At 44.5% G+C, this 24,410-nt stretch overlaps 2 protein-coding genes across 4 annotated transcripts; both read left to right on the top strand.

Moving 5' to 3' along the window:
• The first annotated feature begins 1,930 nt into the window (after window positions 1–1,930).
• LOC310958698 (tripartite motif-containing protein 16-like) lies at window positions 1,931–4,465 on the top strand. Its single transcript, XM_083929755.1, has one exon. The coding sequence runs from the start codon at window positions 1,946–1,948 to the stop codon at window positions 3,599–3,601; it is 1,656 nt and encodes a 551-aa protein (XP_083785881.1). The 5' UTR covers window positions 1,931–1,945; the 3' UTR covers window positions 3,602–4,465.
• Window positions 4,466–6,144: 1,679 nt separating this feature from the next.
• Window positions 6,145–11,308, top strand: mzt2b (mitotic spindle organizing protein 2B). 3 transcript variants are annotated; one of them, XM_083929991.1, is made up of 5 exons: window positions 6,145–6,190; window positions 6,440–6,628; window positions 6,716–6,882; window positions 8,890–9,027; window positions 10,534–11,308. In XM_083929991.1, exons 2-5 carry the CDS (start codon window positions 6,453–6,455, stop codon window positions 10,683–10,685), a joined length of 633 nt encoding a protein of 210 aa, XP_083786117.1. In that variant the 5' UTR covers window positions 6,145–6,190; window positions 6,440–6,452; the 3' UTR covers window positions 10,686–11,308. The 3 variants fall into 3 exon arrangements, with proteins under 3 accessions (XP_083786117.1, XP_083786119.1, XP_083786118.1); XM_083929993.1 differs by lacking the exon at window positions 8,890–9,027 and having other exon boundaries at window positions 10,537–11,308; XM_083929992.1 differs by lacking the exon at window positions 8,890–9,027.
• Window positions 11,309–24,410: the final 13,102 nt, after the last annotated feature.

Here is a 24,410-nt window from a genome sequence, read left to right as displayed (position 1 = left end):
CGGACAGAGCAAATGAGTTACCTGATCTGTCAGAGGCTGGTCTGATATCACAGGCACATGTCAGGAGCAAATACAGGACATGACCTCCGTTTTTACATTTCATAGCAGAACAAACGGTTGTAATAATAACAGTAAATCAATGGCTGCATATCTTTTCCTTCTGCATGTTCCAAGGTTCTGGTAGGTGGTGTTGTGTGTTCACAGATGCTCTCCTGCATTCCTCTGTTGGAACCAGTGGATATTTGAGTTCCTGTTGCCTTTCTATCAGCGCCAACCAGTCTGGCCATCCTCCTCTGACCTCTGGCATCAACATGTGCGCCCCAGAACTGACGCTCACTGGATCTTTCCTCTTTTTGGGACCGTTCTCTGTAAAAACCCAAGAGATGGTTGTGCGTGAAAATCCCAGCAGATCAGCAGTTTGTGAAATACTCAGAGCAGCAACAACCACGCCAGGTTCAAAGTCACTTCAATCACCTTTCTTCCCCGTTCGGATGCTGCTTTGAACTGCAGCAGATCCTCTTCACCATGTCTACACACACACACACACACACACACACACACACACACACACACACACACACACACACACACACACACACACACACCCCCACACCCACCCCCACACCCACCCCTCCTCACCATGTCTACATTCCTGAATGCACTGAGCTCCGTCCATGTGATCGGCTGATTAGAAATTTGCATTAATGAGCATGTTCAGTAAGAACGTGGTTTAGTCTGATTAAAAAACCTTTATAGTAAAAGTGCATTGTGTCAAACATCAATGCAAATGCAGTCAAAGCAGAAAAAGTGAAGCTTGAATCATTGAGATCTGATTCATTCACTCCTGGATTCACAGTTTGCAACAAAGAACTGATGAAATGATCTTTGTTCGTCTGAGGCTTGAAATGCTCCTTTGGCTCCGGAGGATGTTGTGAAATCGAATCGTTTTGTCACAAATGCTTCAAAGAATATGATTTAATTATTATAGAAGAAGTGAAATGATTTAAGGGGAGGCTGTGGCTCAGTGGTAGAGCGGCTTGTGCTCCATTTGAGCGATTGGCGGTTTGATCCCCAGCTCCCCCGGTTCACATGTCACATCCTGAAGTGCTCCCTGTGCTGCACATGGCTGTGTAAATTTGGTGTGAATGGTTACATTAGATCAGGGCTGCCCAGGGCCACTGTCCTTCAAGTTTTAGGTTTCTCCTGCTCTAACACACCTGAGTCTAAAGATTTTCAAACCTGTGTCGAGCTACAGCTGCTTGATAACGAGCATATCATTAGACTTAGGTGTGTTTCAGCAGGGAGACACCTAAAACATGCAGGACAGTGGCCCTCCAGGAGCAGGGTTGGACAGCCCTGGAGTACATGGTATGAAGATGTCCTGTATGAGGATCTGTGTGAATGGGTGAATGTGACAAGTAGTGTGAAAGCGCCTTGAGTAGTCAGAAGACTAGAAAGGCGCTATATACGTCCAAGTCCATTTACCATGTAGGATCGTTGTCAGTCAGCTGTTTTTTAACAGAATCTGAAGAAGAGTCTGAGAAATATGGAGCCATCCCCAAAGACTGAGGTAAAAAACAAGTGTTTTACAACTAAACACTGACATGTTTTCAGACGTGGCGCAGGTTTGAACCGAGGCTTAGTTTTTAAATGAGGACGCAAAGTTCAGATTGACGAGCCGCTCCTCTTCCTGGAGTGAACACAGCTTGCCCTCCCTCCTCCTCCTGCTCTGAAACACAGCCAGCTCCACTCTGAACTCCACTTATTTCCTTGTTCCCTCCCCTTCAGATCTACACTTTGAAAATGGGTGGATCCAACATGGTGGTGACGTGCAGGAGCTGACAGGCCCCACCCACTGCACACACATGTTGTTGAGATCAGTGCTCAGACTAGTTTCACTTCTGAGGAAGAGAAACTCACACAGGCGTCGGCACTGAGAGGTGAAATGGCGCAGAAAGGAGTTCAGCTGGACCGGGAAATCATTTGCTGTTCCATCTGTCTGGATCTACTGAAGGATCCGGTGACTATTCCCTGTGGACACAGCTACTGCATGAACTGTATTAAAAGCTACTGGGATAAAGAGGAGGGGAAGAAAACACACAGCTGCCCTCAGTGCAGGCAGAGCTTCACACCGAGGCCTGCCCTGCTGAAAAACACCATGTTAGCAGTTTTAGTGGAGGAACTGAAGAAGACTGGACTCCAAGCTGCTCCTGATGATCGCTGCTATGCTGGACCTGAGGATGTGGGGTGTGATGTCTGCACTGGGAGGAAACTCAAAGCCCTCAAGTCCTGTCTCTTCTGTCTGGTCTCTTATTGTGAGGAACACCTGCAGCCTCATTACAACGTAGCTGCTTTAAAGAAACACAAGCTGGTGGAGCCCTCCAAGAAGCTGCAGGAGAACATCTGCTCTCGTCACGATGAGGTGAGGAAGATGTTCTGCCGTACCGATCAGCAGTGTATCTGCTACCTCTGCTCTGTGGACCAACATAAAGGCCACGACACAGTCTCAGCTGCAGCAGAGAGGAGCGAGAGGCAGAGAGAGCTGGAGGGGAGTCGACTAAACATCCAGCAGAGGATCCAGGACAGAGAGAAAGATGTGAAGCTGCTTCAACAGGAGGTGGAGGCAATCAACCGCTCTGCTGATAAAGCAGTGGAGGACAGCCAGAAGAGCTTCAGCGAGCTGATCCGTCTCATGGAGAAAAGAAGCTCCGATTTGAAGCAGCAGGTCAGATCCCAGCAGGAAACTGAAGTGAGTCGAGTCAAAGAGCTTCAGGAGGAGCTGGAGCAGGAGATCACTGAGCTGAAGAGGAAAGACGCTGAGCTGGAGCAACTCTCACACGCAGAGGATCACACCCAGTTTCTCCACAGCTACACCTCACTGTCTCCACTCACTAAATCTACATCCAGCTTCAAGATCCGTCCTCTGAGACACTTTGAGGACGTGATGGCGGCTGTGTCAGAAGTCACAGAGAAACTACAGGACGTCCTGAGAGAGAAATGGACAAACGTCTCACTGACTGTGACTGAAGTGGATGTTTTACTGTCAAATCCACGAGCAGAGCCCAAGACCAGAGCTGACTTCTTAAGATATTCATGTGAAATCACACTGGATCCAAACACAGCAGAGAAACATCTGTTGATATCTGAGGGGAACAGAAAAGCAACACGAATGAGGAAAATACTGTCTTATTCTGATCACACAGACAGATTCATTGGATATCATCAGGTCCTCAGCAGAGAGAGTCTGACTGGACGTTGTTACTGGGAGGTGGAGTGGAGAGGAGGAGTTTTTGTAGCAGTCGCATACAAGAATATGAGCAGAAGAGAGTCATTTGGAAACAATGACAAGTCCTGGATGTTAGATTGTGAGAAAAACGGTTATAACTTCAGGCACAACAAAGTCCAAACTCCCGTCTCAGGTCCTCGGTCCTCCAGAGTCGGAGTGTACCTGGATCACAGTGCAGGTGTTCTGTCCTTCTACAGTGTCTCTGAAACCATGACTCTCCTCCACAGAGTCCGGACCACATTCACTCAGCCTCTCTATGCCGGACTTCTGCTTTATTATGGAGACACTGCTGCTGAGTTGTGTAAAGTCAAATAGACAGAAGTCATTTCAGGGTTAAATCCTGAAAAGCGTGTTTTTTCTCCTGATTTTTCTTTTCGCGTCTGGGTTGCGTTGAAGTTATGTTCATTCATGCTACCATTTACTTATACTTCATAACATTTCACAGGTAAATATCCAAAGTCAAGGTTTCTTCATGTGTCTCCTGTGGGAGAAATTTGATTTGGACACATCAGAAACAAGACCATGAATTCACACAGCTGCCACCCAAACATACACACCAGTTCTGCTAAAACGCATACACACCACTCATCCATTCACACTCAGATGCCTGTAGACATATGCCACTCATCCACAATAGCATTAATACAAAGGCAACCATACACTTGATACTTTATCAGCAGCTAGGCCACACTGACCCTGAGGATTGCAACAGGGGACGGAAGTACCATGATTTAGAGCTTACAGAGGTTTATTTTATTATTCTCAGTCAAAAGGATCTCATAGCACTATGACGTGCTGAAAAATTGGTCTTTGTGATGATAACGTTGGACTTTAAATGTGCCAAATTAAGAAGTCAAAGAGAAACTGTACATACATATGGTATATTCACACTTTATTCAAATGTTAAAGGGCAATAACTACTAATATGATCTGATATGATGCATTTTAAACGGTTCGTGTTCTATTTTTCCAGCGTCAAATTAAAAGTTTGTATAAAAGGACACTGTAGCACTATCATGTGTGAACTCTGTCTGCATTGTTTTGGGAAACCTGGAGATAACTACTTGTGTTTTCTGAATATATCACCATGACAATCATTACTGTTCAACCGCATGTGAAATGACCTGGCTCAGGAGGACGGCCCTCTGAGCATGTGAGACACCGACGTCTGGTACAAGAATAAACGTAATTTTATTATAACATGGAAATGGTGTCCTTGTGTTACGAGTTTTCCTAACATAAATATCAGAACCCATTGCTCAGACACCCTACATATCAGTGCAATAGCTGAATACATACACAAATAAGCAACCAGTAGTTAATACTATGGTGTGTGTGTGTGTGTGTGTGTGTGTTCTGTTTTCTTTCTATAACGCCACAAAGTTTGTACAAAGTGACAAAGGGCAAATACTTTTTTACAGCATTGTAAAAAAAAAAAAAAATCAAAATCCAATTAAACTGAAATCAATGATTATAAATAAACACAACATAACAGTAAAAAAAACCCCTAACAAATAGAAACTAACAGATAGAAAGTGTAATAATAAACATTTCAAAGGATGAGTAGAGTTGTGCGTAGAGGAGAGGGACACGGGGAACTCTGAGAGGTCTCCCGAGAGGAAGATGAACAAAAAGAAGCCTTTGAAAGTGGACTTTTAATGGACTGGTTGGCTGACTGAGAGCGGATAGTTAGAGGTCCTTAATAGAGGAGATAAACTGGAGAAGAGATCGGCTTCTACCCCACAAATATTGCACATCTAACCAGGCTAAAGAAGTACATTTATTACATAAAACACTGCACCGATATATACCCAGTTATCATTGCTAAGTGTATAGATGTTGATGATTCCTGCGCTTTAGATAAAATTATTACAGAAACAATGCCACATGTGTTTTTTTATTGGGATATATCTAAGAAGTTTTGGACTCTGTCTCTCTGACCCTTAAATGTGTTCTTTGCTACTATGGCAACCCAGAAGATAATACTCTTGAACACCTGATGAACTTTGTTGTCCTGATGGACGTAGCTCAGTCCATAGGGGACTTGGCTGGGAACTGGAGGGTCGCCCGTTAGACTCTCTGCGTGGACCATGAATGGAGCGTGGACTGGTGGCTGGAGAGGTGCCAGTTGTGCTGAGGTGCTGTTGAGCAAGGCACCAAATCCCCAACTGCTTTGGGCGCTGATCACTGGCAGCCCCCTCACTCTGACATCTCTCCATTAGTTGCATGTATATAGGTCCTGTTTGTGCATGTGTGTGTATTTGGGGCCTCTGTGTGTGTGTGTGTGTGTGTGTGTAACATGAATAATAATAGAGTGAAAAAATCGAATTTCCCCGTTGCGGGACTAATAAAGGAATTCTTCTTCTTCTATATACGCAAATTCTTTATTCTCAAACAAAAAAATTGCAAAATCTGCACCTAAACTGGCTCCTTTTATTCAGTAAATAGGAAAAGTAAGAACCCTACTGAGTCATTATGAAAAGTGTTTTCCTTTCAAGACCCTGTTTGAACTATACATTTTTTATTTCTTTATTTTTTAAGTCAGTATTATTTATTTAATGGTCTGTTTTTTATTTATTTATTTTGTACTCTCTTTGATTTATTTATTAATTACGTCACCAATGTGCCGTGTATTGTAAACCTTGTATTTTTTTTTACATTTAAATTGTTAAAATAAAAATACAAAAATAAAAAAAATTATTAGAGACCTCGGAGTAAAAGTAGATACGTGGAAATATTTATTTAATCTGGATTAAAAAAAACTAATTTACACTGTATCGGTCTGTGCAATAAAATACAAATAGCTTGTCTCATGTTGATGACGTATTATTGGCGCGCCTCGCTCGTCTCTAGCAAACCGCTAACGACACTAGTAACCGTTACCTCGTCCTCGCTCATTTAACGGTAGGTATTTTTAATTATTATGTTTTCTACTCATAATAAAACAGCTGTTCGTGATGTTTATCTGTTTCCGGTCTGTTCTTTGTTAGTTTTTAATATTTTTAGAGGAAGTTGAAAAATGTCCCCTCCATGTTTACATTCTGGGTGAGGAAGTGTCGGAGCATTACACACTTATTCATCTAGACTGAAACCACTTAAATGAGCCTCATTCATTCCCATTCATGCTTCCAATCCACGTCCACGTCCACTCAGGTGTCCGTCACCGATGTCCCAACAACCGCAGCAAACGGTGCCCTCCGCCCCGGACTCCCCCGCCCTGGTGGTCTCCGGTAACGTGCAGAAATATGCAATCAAGAAGAAGAAAGTCCTCAGTGCTGAAGAGGCGGAGCTGTTCGAGCTCACGCAGGCCGCAGGGATCACTGTGGACCAGGAGGTCTTCAAGTAAGTGTCACAACCCCGTGTGCAGAGACGTGACTGTGGCGCATATGGAGCCATAAACCCTGGTTTCACATCCCCTTGCCCCCTCAGGATCATCGTGGACCTGTTGAAGATGAATGTGGCTCCTCAGGCAGTCTTCCAGACTCTGAAGGCGATGTGTGCCGGCCAGAGGGTCGCGGACAGCTGCAGCGCCGGGGAGTCCACTTCCACCGTCTCCCACACGACTAACATCCCCACAGCACCGACAGAGACCAGAGGTTAGTGTCTGCAGAGCTGGGGAGTCCACTTCCACTGTTTCCCACACGACTAACATCCCCACAGCACCGACAGAGACTAGAGGTTAGTGTCTGCAGAGCTGGGGAGTCCACTTCCACTGTTTCCCACACGACTAACATCCCCACAGCACCGACAGAGACCAGAGGTTAGTGTCTGCAGCGCCGGGGAGTCCACTTCCACCGTCTCCCACACGACTAACATCCCCACAGCACCGACAGAGACTAGAGGTTAGTGCCTGCAGTTACTGCTACATCACAAGGCAAGGCACGTTTATTTGTATACCACAATTCAACAGCTAGTTTGATCCAAGCGCTTTACATAAAACTTACTGGCCACAGTTAGGCGTGGTACGGTTGCACTCACACTGGTCAAACGAACTAGGCTTTAGCCGTAAAACCTGCTTGGGCACGGTACGGATGGACAGTGTGAGTGCGCCCTTAAAACATATAAAATGTTAAGTTACAGAGCAGTTTACTGAAACCCCCAACTACAAACACATAAAAGATTTAAGACACATAAAAGGTCACTTAAAACATATAAAATGTTAAGTTCCAGTGCAGTTCACTGAGAAGCAGCGGCAAACAGAAACGTCTTCAGTCTTGATTGAAAAGACCTAAGCAATGCAGCAGACCTGCACTGCCCTACAAAGCCTAAGTGCAGTCACTACAAAATCACTAATAACATGATTTTTGCACAATTTTGGGCCTGACCGTATGGAGTTTAGGATTGGGAAAATTACGTTTTATTTTGGGGGCGGGGCTTATGACCTATAATGCAAACCAGCCACCCGTGGGCGATCTTGCTGTTTTGGCTTCACTTTGGCAAAGTGAAGCCGTCCATTTTTACATCCAGTCTATGCTTTAAAGCAATCACAACAATGCAACGACGGTGCCTTTGCAAAGAAAGCGGACCTCTTCCACTTTACCTCTACTACGACTACTGCTCGCCTGATTTATAGCGAGTGTGAATGAGGACGTGATTCCACACAAGCCAGACATCTGTTGTGAGAGACGTCGACCCGTTCTCATTTTGACTCAACCATCATTCATGTCATCAGTTACACCTGTGCCTTTTCTGCAACGGTACGGGCAAATGTCTGTCATGAAAAGCGTCGCCCGACTTCACATATTGGGAATGTGCGAGTGTAACATTTGCATTAAATTGGCAAATTCCTGCAAATCAGCCCTTTACTGTCGAACGCCCCATCCGATGATCCGGGTCGTCTCAGAATACCAAAAGTTTTAGTTTGAAGCTGTGAGAAGAAATAACACAACTGGAAATACTCTGCCTAATGACACCTCTAGATATCCTGTGTGTGTGTGTGTGTGTGTGTGTGTGTGTGTGTGTGTGTGTGTGTGTGTGTGTGTGTGTGTGTGTGTGTGTGTGTGTGTGTGTGTGTGTGTGTGTGTGTGTGTGTGTGTGTGTGTGTGTGTGTGTGTGTGTGTGTGTGTGTGTGTGTGTGTGTGTGTGTGTGTGTGTGTGTGTGTGTGTGTGTGTGTGTGTGTGTGTGTGTGTGTGTGTGTGTGTGTGTGTGTGTGTATTGAAAGAGCTCAAGGTCTGCAAAGCACACGCTCGCACCCTTCCATAATAAAGTGTAGAAAAGGCCACAAATTTCAGAATGTTTTAAAAAAAAAAAATGTTTTTTTTTTTAACCTTTCAGTTGCTCTCCCTATTCTTCCTGTGCTCTTGGCTTCTCACTTCTCTTTTCAAGCTCGTGAAATATTCACATTCCTTCACTTAAGAACAGCGCACACTGACTGTAGAGCTTCTCTGCTGCACCACATAATCCCCCCACACACACACTGCCTGTTCCCTCTTCACTCCGCCCCGTAGTGAGGTTTTCCACTTAACTGGAGGTGACCCAACGACCAAGGCCTCACAATAGATGATCTTAAAACAACAGAAGCTGATCTTCACGGTGTGCATGTCACGGTGCTTTCTAATTTCTTTTCTATCCCCTTTGATTTCTGTTCTCTTGCTCATTGAAGAAGAGGACCCTGTGGTCTCTGGAAAGAGCCCTAAGCCTGCCGCAGCTCCCCCTTCAGCGTCTGGGCCCAGAGCCACAAGGGTCAACACTAAGATTGTGGTCTACGGCCCCCAAGACGCTAGCTCTCCTCACTCTCAAGGTCCCCGCTTTGTCCGACACCTCCATCTGTCCGCTTGCTTGCCTTCCTTTATACCATAAACGTTGTGTGTGTGTGTGTGAACGTCACAATACAGACCAGGGTTGCTGTCCTCATTTCATGATGCAGAGTGGAAACTGTGTTTTGCAATGCACGTGTGTGTGTGTAACAGAGATATGACCTGCCCTCAACAACGGATGGCTCAAATCAAGCAATCATTTTGGTTTTTAGTGTCACGCTGCGCCAACTGGCCATCATACCTTCAATCATGCATCTCCAGTCCTGCTCCTGGAGGGCCTCTGCCCAGCATGCTTTAGGTTTCTCAGTGGTGTGACCTGACCAGTCTCATCTGGACTCGAACCAGCTGATGTTGTCCCCTGAGACTCTCCAGCAGCTGGTTTAAGAACGTAAGACACGGCACCTGTGTCAACAGTAAACAAGGAGAGGGAGCTCCGGCCGTAATCGAGGAAAAAGCAGCGAATCAGAAAAAAAATGTTATTCTGCTTCTAGAAATGCCGATGTAGCGAGTCTATCACTATCTCTGCCCTCATTTATATTTTATAATGCTACAAATGATATTCAGCTGAAAAAACAAGCCTGAAAACTCGGAGGTTAGAACAGAAGTACAGAGGGTAGTTGCTATGGTGATCCACCTTCTCGTCTTGTCTCTCTGGTGTGAACTGGCAGGTTTCAGAACGTTGCAGACCTGTAAGATGCAAGTTTTAACCCCTCTCGTTCCAAATCTTTGGTCCCAACTGGGCTTGTCACACACACACACACTGTGTGTAACGATTATCGAACCTGTGACGAGCTTCAGCTGCTTGACAACGAGCAGAGCATTAGACTCAAGTGTGTTGGAGAAACCTAAAACATGCAGGACAGTGGCCCTCCAGGAGCAGGATTGGAGAGGCCTGTTAATGATGAGGTTGTGTCGACTGCAGGGATAAGGCTAAAGGCTAAACCTGTAGGTTACGCTTAGTTAGGCTAACAGGGAAGCAACAAGCTAAACTAGTGTTCGCTTGGAGCCTCGCACACGCACAGACTGCAACTTGTCCTTGTCCGAGTGTGCCATCACTTCAATGTGAAACAGCCATAAAGTGGCAAAGGCCGAGCTGTTCTGGCGTTAAAGTGTGGAAAAGAAAGGACACATCTACATCTCACTAAAAGCTTTTTAATCTGTGTAAATTAAGTTTACAAGAAAGCCACGAAGACAAACAATTAAGTGAATGCGTTTCAGTGCTTAATTAGCATAATCAGCCTGTTTCGTGTTAACGCGTTACACACAAGTGTGCAGCGTTGACATGCAGTGTTATACACTCTAAAAGAAGGTAAGGGATAGGAACCACTTCTCCTTTTTTTCTGAATGGGAGATGCATTTTTTTCCACGTCGTCACCATTTCCATTGTTCTTGTCGTTTCGAACATTAGAAGCAAACATCACATTAACCTCAGTGTTCTGTTCATCCTGCTCCTTAAACGTGCAGCGTTTTGTTTCCCTGCCCTGTGTCAGCAGTGCGCAGTAAAGCCGGAGCGGGCCACGGCGAGAAGAGCAGCAGAGAGGCCTCCAGCCAGCGGGTGCAGCGGCAGCCCAGCGCCACCAGGGGGCAGAAGACGAAGAGCTCGGGCAGCAGCAGTTCCTCCTCCCAGATAAACTCCACATGAGCAAATCAGGTCAATACGACACTTGTAAATATGTAGTTTTCTTTAAGTTATCTGCCTTTTTTTTTTTTACTGTGCAGTGTGATTTAAAGGGTTGCTTCACCTAAATCACAAAAGAACACACTGCAAGTTTTTATTCATCTCAAAACAATGGAGGTTAATGGGCTTTTCTTAGTGCTGCTTACAGCATTGACAAATAAGCCTGGATCAAATAAGCCTGGATCAAATAAGTCTGGATCAAAGTCTGTTTTTTTGAGCCTGTACTTGTAATTGGTGCCATGAAAAACTGCTGAATTAGCTGTTAGCAGTTCCTGTTTCCTGGATGTACAGACAACTATCACTGCATTACTTTGATGCACAAGTAAACTCACAACTGTAGAGCAGTTTTGAATTCCTATATTATATAATTTTGTAACTCTGGTAAAGCAATCCTTCAAAGTTGTCACATAACGTCAGGAAGTCCCGGGTTTTCTCCTCAGTCTCCGTCCAGAGCCTGTTGCTGTTAGGGTTTTGTTGCCATCATGAGAATGACGAGAAAGAAGAGAAAATATTTCAGTTTAAAAATAAAAATGTCTGTATTCAATGTACAACGTTGTTTTTTATATATACTGATAAATCTTTAATAAATCCAGTAACGATATTCCTGATCTGAAACCTGAACTCTCTTCTGCTAAATTTAGAGATCACCACACAAATATACGGACATATACAGACAAATACAGACATATACAGACATATACGGACACATACGGACAAATACAGACATATACAGATCTATGCAGACATATACGGACATATACAGACATATACGGACACATACGGACACATACGGACACATACAGACACATACAGACACATACAGACACATACGGACACATACGGACACATACGGACACATACGGACACATACGGACACATACGGACACATACGGACACATACGGACACATACGGACATATACGGACACATACGGACATATACGGACATACACGGACATACACGGACATATACGGACATATACGGACATATACGGACATATACGACTTATACGGACATATACAGACACATACGACATATATACAGACGTATACAGACATACGACATATACGACATATACAGACGTATACAGACATACGACATATACAGACATATACAGACATACGACATATACAGACATATATGCACAAAAAAGGTCGATTAGTCAGAGATTCTATAACATCTGCTGCTCATGGAATAATCCAGCATCTACAAACACGCACATTTTTAAAATTTCAAAGCCTTTATTGTTTCCATCGCAATCCCTAATATTTGTATTATCATACCTCTCTCTCTTTAAATCACCAAAGCTTGATTTTCTGTTAGGACTTGCACAGAGAGTGTTGGTCCTCAACAACACGGACCACAGAAAGGGCAAAGACCAAGAACGTGGGTTACTCAGTGATGGTTATGGTAAACGGACTTGTACTTATAAAGCGCCTTTCTAGTCTTCTGACTACTCGAGGCGCTTTCCCAGTGTTTGTCACATTCACCCGTTCACACAGACATTCACACTGATGGCAGTGGACATCTACAGACCGTCTACTCTAACCATTTACACACGCGTGCACAGCACGGGGAGCTATTCGGGGTTCAGTGTCTTGCTCGAGGACACTTCTACATGTGGACCGGGGGAGGTGGGGATCGAACCACGAATCTCTCGAATGTAGGACAACCCACACAGTCGCCCACTGTGGGTTCATGATGCACACAAAACAGATTTTTTATTTTTCTTACTCTAGAGGTGGATATAGAAGTTTAAGTTTGTATATTCTCGTGCCCCTGTCGTTCTGAAAGGCTCCACTGCCGTCACATGGGGGCAGTAGAAGCACACTGCAATCAATGTTGTCACCCACTTGTTCCCAAATCTTTTTTGTTTCCTGCTGCTATTATGAATGAAAGTGAATGTGAAATGAACGCATTTAGTGTGTATTTGAGACAAAGCCTCCTCTCATTCACAGGCAGAGTGACGCTGTACCTCACAGGTGATGCACAGAGAGACGGCGGGTGTGTTTTAGCTGTCTGTGAGGGGCAGGCTGCAGGGCTTTATGTGGCTGCGGGTCTTTTATGTGGCCGTTTGTCCTGTTTATATGTTCCTGCCTCTCCTCTCCTCTCTCCTCTGCGCTCTGCATTGATGGCGGCGTGCCTGTAATTGATGGCACCTTATTGCTGTGGTGTAGCAGGTTTAATGGGGCTTGACAGAGCAAGAGAAAGCAGCGTGCAACCAGGGAGGGAACTTAACCCTTTCGCGCACACCTCCATCCTCCATCTCCATTGCTACCAACCTCCCCTCCCCACGCCGGTCTTTGCACCCTCCCCCTACACACCAGTGCATGCAAACACAAATGAGAATACAAATAGGGCCCTCGGTGATTAGCTTGTTTACGATTCCTACTGTTATCAGTGGTCATGGTAATGGCAGTGTGGTTCATGATCAAGGAAGCCCAGACACCCCTCTGACTCCACTTCCGAAAACAAATACTTTGCCAGCTGTTGGTGCTCTCCCCTGTTTTGCTTGGAGGAACCTAAATGTGTTTGACAAAGGTAAACGGCTGGGAATTTATTTCCACCGACTCGCCCTCCCCAGACTGCAGTTCCGCGGCGCGACCCGCAGGGGCCAGTGTGGATCCAGGCTGCGGCCCCTCGACACTACACCTCTGATTTCCGTAGGCATCCACTCCAGCGTTTTTTGGATGTGTTTATTTGGTTATGAGGGAATAGCTAGTGCAGACTCCTCCATTAAAAACAGGGAGTGTTATCCTTCACTGGGGCGCACGGCACACACTCACGCGAGGCATACGCGTTGAATTTGTGCGCGCGCATGTCCACACTACATGCACCATTAATCAATAGAGAGGATGAAATGATGCCATTGTGTGCGAGGCAAGGCGAACGGCACGTTGAATAATGAGCTAGTCAAAGCTGTTGGCAAATCATGAATGTAAGGTGTTGGTCTAAACCAAGTTCTCACACTCGCTCTGTGCAAGCTGTTCCCCAGGTGACAAAAAACCGGGGAGAGACACTATTTTAGGAGCTGATATCACACCTCTCTTTCTATTTTTTTATATATAACCCCCCCCCCCCCCCCCCCATCACTTATATTCCCTTCTGAATCTCTGTCTCTGTGAGAGCACCCGGCTGGGCTGTGGAGGGATATCATCCTGTTTTCTTTCCCCTTCCTTCTCTCGGGTATTATCCCTCCCTCTGAACCCTCGGTCCACATTTCGCTCTAAATTTATAGGCCACTTTCCCCCTCACTTGTTGTCTCTCTACATTCGCTCCCCTCCTCTAACCCCTTCACTCTCCATCATCACACCGCCCGCCTCAGCCTCCTCCACTCCCCCCCTGCCATCACCCTCCTTGCCAGGCTGGCTACAGATTGGCTATTTCCTGCACGCGCCCAGTAGAGCCCTTATCAGAGGTAAAGTGCTGATTGTTGGTCTGTCTCTCAGGCTGACTGACAGTTTGGGCCGCGCTGCTGAAATGCCTGATTTGGTCAATGTTTGTCTGTGGGGCCTTATCTCCACACCTTATATTAACTGCCTTGACAGTATGTGCAGGCAGTCTCTCTCCATCTTGTTGCACCCCCCACCCCCCCACTCCACCTCCCCTCCATCCTCTGTCTCTGTCTCTATACTCTCTGCTACGCACTATAGTCTTTCAACCACCAGCTAAACACTTTCACGCTGATCCTCCTCTTCCATCATTCTTCCTCTCGGAGCTGGATCAGCACCTTTTTAAACGCCATAAACGTTACTTTATTTTCTTTGTTTGTTCTTTAAAAAAGCGCTCCTCAGCGGTCAGTTCGCCCCAAATGGCGCTTTTATTTTCACATTTTTGGGTTTTATCATCTGAGGTTTGGAAAGCCTGCTGCACGTTAAATACAGATATGATAGTTTATTGTCTTTTAAATAAATCGTATCGTGATGAAAACATAAATCGCGATATTGTGATACACTGTACGTCGTCTATATTGCTAAGAACAAACACCTGCTTTTCTTTTAGGCTATGCTATATCCTGATATATGTCGTTACTGGGATATGAAATGATCTCTAGAGATGGAAGGTTTTGGCCATATTGTCCAGCCGGACTGAATTATGACTGAATTTGAAGAATTCACCTGCAATAATAGTTTCCTCTGTTTCTCTGTATTACCCACAGACCCTGACGAGTAAACCGGAGCAATTTATATTCAAAAAATAGTAATTCCTCATTAAAACCAGGTACGTTCTGTGGTTTATCCTGAAAAACAGAGAAAAACCTTTTTACTGCAAAAGAAACGTTGCTGGTTAAACCGTGAAACCTTTGAAAGCAGAAAACACTGAGGTCATGAGTCAAAGTCCCCACAAAGAAAACCCCCTAAAGCGTTTTAATTGATTTCATTTTTCACATTTCATTCATTCTGCGAGGTGTTTCCTGCAGGATTGGTTCAAATGGAGCAGATCTTTCAAGGAAACTCCTGAAATACCAAACAGCTTTTTCTCTCCTTTGCTTCTAATTACCAAATTACATTCTTCAGTACGTCCGGGGAACGTCCTATAAGTGTACAAATGCAGATTACGCCTGAGATGCTGAGAAATGATTGAATAGGACGCAGTTGAAAGCTCTGAAACATGTAGTGAGGGGACCTTATAGTTGACATGACATCAAGTCTTTCTGTTTTTATGTCCGAACATACATATCAGGCTGCGTCGACGGAAAAATCATGTAGAAGTGACTTAAAAACTGTATTTTGCTAATATTCTACATTATTGTCAATTAATAATCTGTAAAGACAAAACCACAGATCAATGCATCTACTATTGTGCGTGCGTGCGTGCGTGCGTGCGTGCGTGCGTGCGTGCGTGTGTGTGTGTGTGTGTGTGTGTGTGTGTGTGTGTGTGTTCTTCCTCCATTGTTGGTAAAAATACATCAGTCGCCGTCTTTCCACCACTGCGAGCTGCGGCTAACTTCGCTCCGCAGTATTTCTCTGAAAACCTGGCGTAAAAGTCACCAATTCATCTCTCAGCGCAGCAGATAAAGATATTTTATTTGTCCCGCAATGGGGAAATTCAATTTTCACTCATTTTATACACACACACACACACACACACACACACACACACACACACACACACACACACACACACACACACACACACACACACACACACACACACACACACACACACAGGCCCAAAATACACACAAATGCACAGACAGGACCTATATACATGCAACTAATGGAGAGATGTTAGAGCAAGGGGGCTGCCAATGACCGGCACCCTGAGCAGTTGGGGGTTCGGTGCCTTGCTCAACAGCAACGCGGCAGTATCCAGGAGATGAACTGGCACCTCTCCAGCCACAAGTCCGCACTCCATTCATGGTCCACACACGGACTCAGACCAGTGACCTTCCGGATCCCAGCCACGTCACCTATGGACTGAGCTACTGCCGCCCAGCTAGGCTTATGTTAATAGGCTATTAGTTCGGACAGCTGCTAATGTATTATTCCCCTGCAGACACTGAGCAGAGCCTCGTTTGACCGGCACTGTTGGTTATTGTCCGTTTATTTCGGGTTCTTCAGCGATGAAGCTGAACACGTCTCCCCCCGCAGAGGCTCCCGACTCTGCTTCAGGCCACGGTGAGCCCTGCTTGGAGGTAAACGTTGGGCCATGTTCACCTGGAAATTGGCCCTCTGATATGGCTTCACGCGGGTGCGTCTAAGACCGCCGTCACAGTAGTGGAAACGGCAGCCAATGAGCTGCACTGTTGCACTTGATCACCATGAACACACACACTGTATTTTACTTTGACTCAGTCCAGCACACACCGTCCTGCTGACACAAATGCTCACCCAAGCACCAAGTGTGGATTAATCCACCGCTGAAAATAGTCCCAAACTAAGGCTCAAGATTCCTTTATTGTGTTGTTGTGTTCCTTTGTTGTGTGTTGTGTTTCAGATATGAAGCCACAGCCACAGACAGGAAGACAGAGTACTGAGACGCACCAACACATTGTTGGATTTGATCTTTTTATGGGATCCTGAGGACAATAACAAAAATATAGAACATCACCAGCCTTGACCTTTGACACCGAGGTGGGTTCGGCGCCATAATCCGACTTAGCAAAGTGACTGTAATCGCCACGGTGAATGTATGAACTGTACCGACGAGAGTTAATCCACGCGCTCTTCCTGCGTTCTTGTTTTTTGTTAAACTAGCACTAATCGGCGGAGACTTAGGAAGTAAACATGGCCTCTTAAGTGTTATTTATTTATTCACTTTATTAGCAAGAGGCTGTTCATTCCTTCTGTTAATGGCAGCTGTGGGAACGAATAAGAGTTCACACTCACTTGGACCCCTATTGTGTTGCAGGCTGTCAGGTTACACACACACATACACACACGCATACGCAGCCGAAACACACGTAAACACTCTTACACAAAAGGCGAGACACTCCGCACAGCTGTCTTCGAGGTCTGTCTGAGATTAATTGTTTTCTGAAATCGCTGTAGTTCAGTGTTCCTGCGTGGAAAGCTGCCTCTGAGCTGTGTCACCAGTCAGCTGGAGCTACTGTGACTGTACGAGGTGTGACACGGCTGTTTAATTAGGCGACTCTACGGCAACTATCACATATTCTTTCATTCGTTTTTATTCCTCGTACCTTCATAGGGTGCAATTTTTTTTTTTTACCTCCCGTTCCAGCACAAAAAAGGAGCTTTGTGCTGTAGTACCTTGCTAGCTGATGTTGCACACTTCAATAAAGACGCAGTCTGAGAAAACACACTGCATCACAGTTATGCTTCCGTCCAGCCGGATGCAGACTATATATATATATACACTGCTCAAGTTACCATTTAACTGTTTTTACTCTACCATATATACAGACAAATATCACTGTCTCCTTTACATCAACACCATATCTACGGTTTGGTATAAACGTATAAACACCTTACACCCCGTAAGTTTTCTATATAACCCAGTAACTTGGCCTAGCGACTAACATGGCTCTTCATGTGCAGTTATCTTAGCTTTAGCTTTAACTTCGGCTTCAGAGTGACGGAGATACTCGACAGAAAACAACATATAACAGTGCAGGAATGTTCGGCCAACTTCCTCGCCACCTCTATAACTCTGTGGTGTTACGCTTTTATACGTCTCTATCCATTTTCTTTGGGCTTACCTGAGAAAACACATTGCAATACAGTCATGCTTCCGTCCAGCCAGATGCAGAATATACACAGAGCGCATCGGCTGTGTTTTCCCTTGACTGAGTTGCTCATTTAGGGCATAAAGACGCCACTATACCCCTGTATTGCCTGATGGAAGAACTAGAGCAAAGTGATTCTTTTAGATAAAACATAACATTTTAATGTGTAATAACAAAAAATATGGGTGTCCCTTTTATAACCACCATCTGAACTTATTGTCCTCACACTAACTCCTTCTGTATTCAAGTAGTAAAAACAACAGTTAGCGACTTAGCTAGCGGCTGTGTCGATCTTAGCTACGTATGTTCCCCTGGTCCTATGTTCCCCGGGTCCTATGTTCCCCGCTTTGTATGTGACCGGGGAACATAGGACCCTTGATGGTCTGCTATTTTTCCTACAGTCAGTGCCTAATTCCCTGGCAAATAGGCCTATGCAGACCCGAACACTACCCCCTAACCCTAACAAAATGTTGAATTAAATTAGCGAAGGTATAGGCTTATGCGACCCCTTTTGGGGGAAAAGGGTCGAGTGGGGACCATTGGAACCGGGGAACATAGGGATGATCCCGCTAAAAGCTAGCCACCTTACTTTTGATAGAAATAAAAATAAACACTTGGTTTCCTTTGGTTGATTTTCCTCTTTGTATCTCTTTGCTCTTCTGGGACCCTGACTTTACTTTCTTAATGGAAGACATTAACAAGTCAGTAGATGAAACCATTTTGAGCCTTTTGTAAGGGGGCCTCAGAGAACCTCCACGATTATTTTTTTTAAATACATAGTTCAGTATCTCAACCAATGTATTCAGACAATTTTGAAGTTATTTTATGACACTAATTACTTAGAAAACACTAATTACAAACAGAAAACCCTTGTAATTCCTGCGCCCCCTACCTTGGCCCTGGGTAGTCGCCCCCCCCCCCCCCCCCAAAGTTTTATGCCCGTGTTTTAAAGGGAAATAATGAAAACATAAAAGTGTCGATTCGCCGAAATAACGGCACATATTTCCTGTAGATTGTGCAATATGTATGTGAGATTTCAGCCTCAACCTCAAAATACTTGAGTTTGAGAAATATGACATTTTGATTTTTTTAGTTTCACAATCAAAACAACAACAAAAGACGCGGATGTCGTGACGATTATGGGACTTGTTTTCTTCAGTGACTCCAAACGAAGCAGCTTCACGTTCAAAATCGAGTCAAGAAGCTCCAGACGAGCAATGACCACTGTAGAGTAAAAAAATATAAAGCTTTATTAATCCCCACTGGACAAAACAAACACTATAGACACTCACAGCACACAACAAATGCACCGTAAAACAAATAAATAACAACATCTAGAGCCAAGATCTAAAGTGTATCGTAAAAACGTGTCTTAAAACTGGATAAAAAGTCAATTTATGAAGCTTCTGGCAGACAAACACAACGCTGACGTGGGCACAAAGAGGACGAAACGAAACATTTCTCTGCTTCAAACATGGTTGGAAACAACAACTAAATATATAACACAGGTTTAGACATTTGTATACGTTTGAATGCTTAAATGTGTCTATATGTTATACATTTTAATGAGTTAAGTAGCATTTTGTATCATTTTCTTGTGTCTTTCTAATTCTGATGCCTTATACAGTGAAAAAGACCCATGTTGTTATAGGCAAGGCAAGGCAACTTTATCTGTAACGCACTTTTCATACACAGGGCAGACTCAAAGTGCTTCACAGCAACATGTCATGAGTTAAAATGCATCACAGAAAGACATAGAGAATAAAAACACAGACAATAATAAAAACAGTGCGGACGTTAGAAGTGCAAAGATTTAGCAGAAAGCTGAGGTGAACATAAAAGTCTTAAAAGTTTTCAGTCTAGTTTTAAAAGTGCTCAGAGTGGCTGAAAGAAGTCTATTCCAGCTGTTTGATGCATAATGACTGAAAGATGCTTTCCCTTGATTTGAGTTTAACAGACTCTGACAGACTCAGAGGATCTTAGTGATCCTGAAGGCTTATGTAGTGGGAGCATATCAGTGATATACCTCGGCCCTAGACCATGTAGTTATTTATATGTGAGCAGGAGGATTTTGAAATCAATTCTCTGACGTACAGGAAGCCAGTGTCATGATTTAAGAATTGGTGTAATGTGCTCACATTTTTTGGTCTTTGTTAGAATTAACGTCACACTACAGTTAAATAATGGACAAAATAAAGCGTTTGTATATGTTACTAAGTACATTTACTCAGCTACTAGGTGGGATTTTGAGATACTTTTTTTTAGTAACTTCAGACTTCACTGCACTTCAGCGTAGAGGTCGACCAATATGGGTTTGTCTTTGGCCGACAGATGAGGCTGAGTGTTCCCTTTTCCCTCTATCTGATAAAATATTATAACAGTTTAATAATAATAAGAAGAATTCCTTTATTCATCCCACAACGGGGAAATTCAATTTTCACTCTGTTATTAACTGTTACACACACAGGCCCGAAATACACACACATGCACAGACAGGATCTATATACATGCAATCAATGGAGAGATGTCAGAGCGAGGGGGCTGCCAGTGACCAGCGCCCCGAGCAGTTCAGGGTTCGGTGCCTTGCTCAACAGCACCTCGGCAGTGCCCAGGAGATGAACTGGCACCTCTCCAGCCACCAGTCCACGCTCCATTCATGGTCCACACAGGGACTCAAACCAGCGACCCAGCCAAGTCACCTATGGACTGAGCTACTGCCGCCCAATAACAAGTAATACCTAAAATGCCCTCGGAGAAAAATATAACTGTAACACAACTAAATCACATGGTTGGTACGTTATTCTTCAAAGTCATTTATTCTATAATTCTATTAACATTTAATATATTTTGAACAAAAAAACGCACACACGTCTGCTGGTGTAACACATGACTGCAGGACATTTACATCGTGGTCCATCTCTCAAAGGATCTGGAGACGTCCTCGGCCACCGGACGTCACTGTCGGCTTCTGGAACTTGTTTTCCACTGGAAACATGAAATGGCTTTATCGAATATGCAGTTGTCACATTACATAGGCACAGGCACCGGTGAGGACACGGAGGACAGGTACAAATTAGACACCTCGTTTTTTGATTTCTTGTCAAAGCGTTGTGACGGTGGCCGGCGGGCTCGTCGTGACCTCGTGGACGTCCAAAGAATCCTGGCTGAAGGAGAAGAGGAAGAACTACTGTTATTTATCCCTCAAGGGGAAATTCAATTTTTTCCCTCTGTTATTATTATTATTATACAGGTTACACACACACACACACACACACACACACACACACACACACACACACACACACACACACACACACACACACACACACACACACACACACACACACACACACACACACACACACACACACACACACACACACACACACACACACACACACACACACACACACACACACACACACACACACACACGCCCGAAATACACACATGCACAAGCAGGACCTATGTACATGCAGTTAATGGAGAGATGTTAGAGCGAGGGGGCTGCCAATGTATCAGCGTCCCGAGCAGTTGGGGGTTCAGTGCCTTGCTCAACAGCAGTGCCCAGTAGATGAACTGGCACCTCTCCAGCCACCAGTCCACGCTCCATACATGGTCCACACATGGTCCACACAGGGTCTCGAACCAGCCTAGTCACCTATGGACTGAGCTACTGCCGCCCAGGACGTGCGGTGCATGTGTCCTCCCACTCGAAGTCTGTCTGAAGTGTATTTATCACTCAGGGAAGAATAAGTGCGAGCGCTCTTTAGAGAAGGAGCGGTAACAATATCTCTGCCGCGGTGGATTATGAGCCGCTAATTGTCATCTAAAGAATAAACAGTGAAGAAAAGAGGAGTTTAATCATTTCCCAATTAAGACACTTCCAGAAGTGTTTGTGTGCATGTGTGTGTTACGCTGCTCCAAATTCCTCTTAATGAAGGCAGAGACAGAGGTTAGCGGTCTATCTTTGTCTCAGGCGTACTTCATGAATTTTCTATTTTTTGCCTTTAAACTGAGGATCTTTAATTGCCTTTAATTATGCGTGTTTAATTAATACACCTCCAGTTTACAGTTTAGGTACTTTTAAACCTGTTGAGTTGGATTCACTTTCATCCTTTTTTTATTTACTTTTGGCTCGTGGAGCGCTAATCGATCGGAGCAGAGGCACAAACAGCAATTAGGAGCTTTGTATAAGTTGATACGTTTGTTTTTTTAAATGTTTGTTCTCTTTTGTGTGCATTGTAATTGTTTGTTGACTGAGAACTAACTCTGAAAGGGTTGTTCTTTGCTTTTCTGGGACTATATTTCAACGTGTGTGTGTGTGCATGCATGTGTGTGCGTGTGTGCAGAGGCGGATTAATGCACAGGCTGGCCTAGTCTGCAGCCCAGGGGCCCCTACACAGACTAGGCCAGGCCTGCAGACTAGGCCAGCCTGTGCATTAATCCGCCTCTGCACGCACGCACGGATTGGCCAAACTATTTATTTTATTTTATTTACTACACTAGGAAAAAAAACTTGCCTCCAATTGGGGCCCTCAGAAACATTTTTTAAAAATGAAGTCGCTGATTGGATGGATATGTTACACATTTACTGGGTCAGCTGCCATCACGTGGCCGGGCTCATACGATCAGTCTTGTTGTCACATGCTACGTCACTCACTGTCACTACATGGCACAGCGGCAAAATGTCAGAAAGGAAATGTGATAGCGAAGCACGAAGAAGAAAAGCACAACGACTGAAGGAAAACAGGACCAAGGTCTACTGAAGGAAATTCCTGTATTGAAAGGATTTTTCAAGGTTGCGTTCTCTGATAAAGCATGATTAATAATGTGGGGGGCCCAAACAGACCGTAGTCTAGGAGCCCATGACCACCTTAATCTGCCACTCCCCAGGTGTGTGTATACATGTATACACTTCTCCAGGTGTGTGTATGCATGTATATGCTTCTCCAGGTGTGTGTTTACATGTGTATGCTTCTCCAGGTGTGTGTATGCATGTATATGCTTCTCCAGGTGTGTGTATGCATGTATAGGCTTCTCCAGGTGTGTGTATGCATGTTTATGCTTCTCAAGGTGTGTGTATGCATGTATATGCTTCTCCAGGTGTGTGTATGCATGTATATGCTTCTCCAGGTGTGTGTATACATGTATATGCTTCTCCAGGTGTGTGTATACATGTATATGCTTCTCCAGGTGTGTGTATGCATGTATCTGCTTCTGCAGCTGTGTGTATGCATGTATATGCTTCTCCATGTGTGTGTATGCATGTATAGGCTTCTCCAGGTGTGTGTACATGTGTTTGCTTCTCCAGGTGTGTGTGTGTGCTGCATGTATCTGCATGACAGCATCCCCCCCAGAGGACTCCATTATATGTCGGTGGTGTTATGTTATATCCTGTCATGTCACAGCCCGGTCTCGCTCACACAATAACAGGCTGAGTATTTTGCATGTGTAAAGGCAGATTATGTGCATTTTTTTCTGTCACATGCACACACAAACGCCAAGGTACGTGCGTGCGTGTGTGCGCAGAAAGACCAGGGTTATGCTGTATGGCGTCCTGTGCATGTGTTGGCCGTGCACCCCGACTGCCATGCTGCTTGCCCATTGTGTTGGCTCCTCACACACTGGTTCGCTGGAATAATGCCAACAACTACCCCTATTGTACCCACTCTGAAAAGACCGAAAGAGCTCTCAGAGACACACACACACACACACACACACACACACACACACACACACACACACACACACACACACACACACACACACACACACACACACACACACACACACACACATTCACCTGTCTGTCAAACCGCATGGCAAAAGCCATACAATTACCCTATAACATGATGAATATTTACATACACTGCTGATCCTGTTAAGGTTAATGCCGTTTTCATTCAGCTGCTTTTCCCGCCTCAGTGATTCCAACGCGTCCATGCCGTTGCACCTGAATCTCGAAGTTTGCAATTAATTTGAGACCTGACAGTTTATTAATGAAGGTAAACCGGCTCTTCGTGGATGAACGGTGTGACTGCAGTGGCGTGGTTTTCACACCGGGGCCTGGGACCCTCGATGAGAGTCACCCTCTCATCTCTCCTGCCTCTGAAACATGCATTAGACACTATCATGTGTCCATGCTTTGATGTTTACGTGTCTTTTTAAACGTATGCGTCTCTTTTAATACAGAGGATGTGAAAGGACTTTAGTTTTTGCTGGTGTGAGGAGTGATTTTATTTTTTAATCATAAAAACGACAACAACAAAAAAGAGCCTTTCCTGATCTAAATAATTCACCGGATCTACTTTCATCCAAAAAACTAGTCCCTGTATGAAAACTACTATGATAACCCTATGAGTCCCGCAGTGAGGAGTCAGTCAGCACAGAGGATCGTGCAAATAAGGAAAGATATACGATAGTAAACATGTAAACAGTTAGAAAGGTGACAGTAAACAAAAGTGGATTATTCTGACTTTACTGGAAAAATAGGTTATT

Source organism: Echiichthys vipera (assembly GCF_963691815.1).
Source record: "Echiichthys vipera genome assembly, chromosome: 16".
NCBI classification, from domain to species: domain Eukaryota; kingdom Metazoa; phylum Chordata; class Actinopteri; order Perciformes; family Trachinidae; genus Echiichthys; species Echiichthys vipera.
The sequence above is the reverse complement of the archived record's forward strand: the minus strand, read 5'-3'. Positions and strand labels throughout refer to the sequence as shown.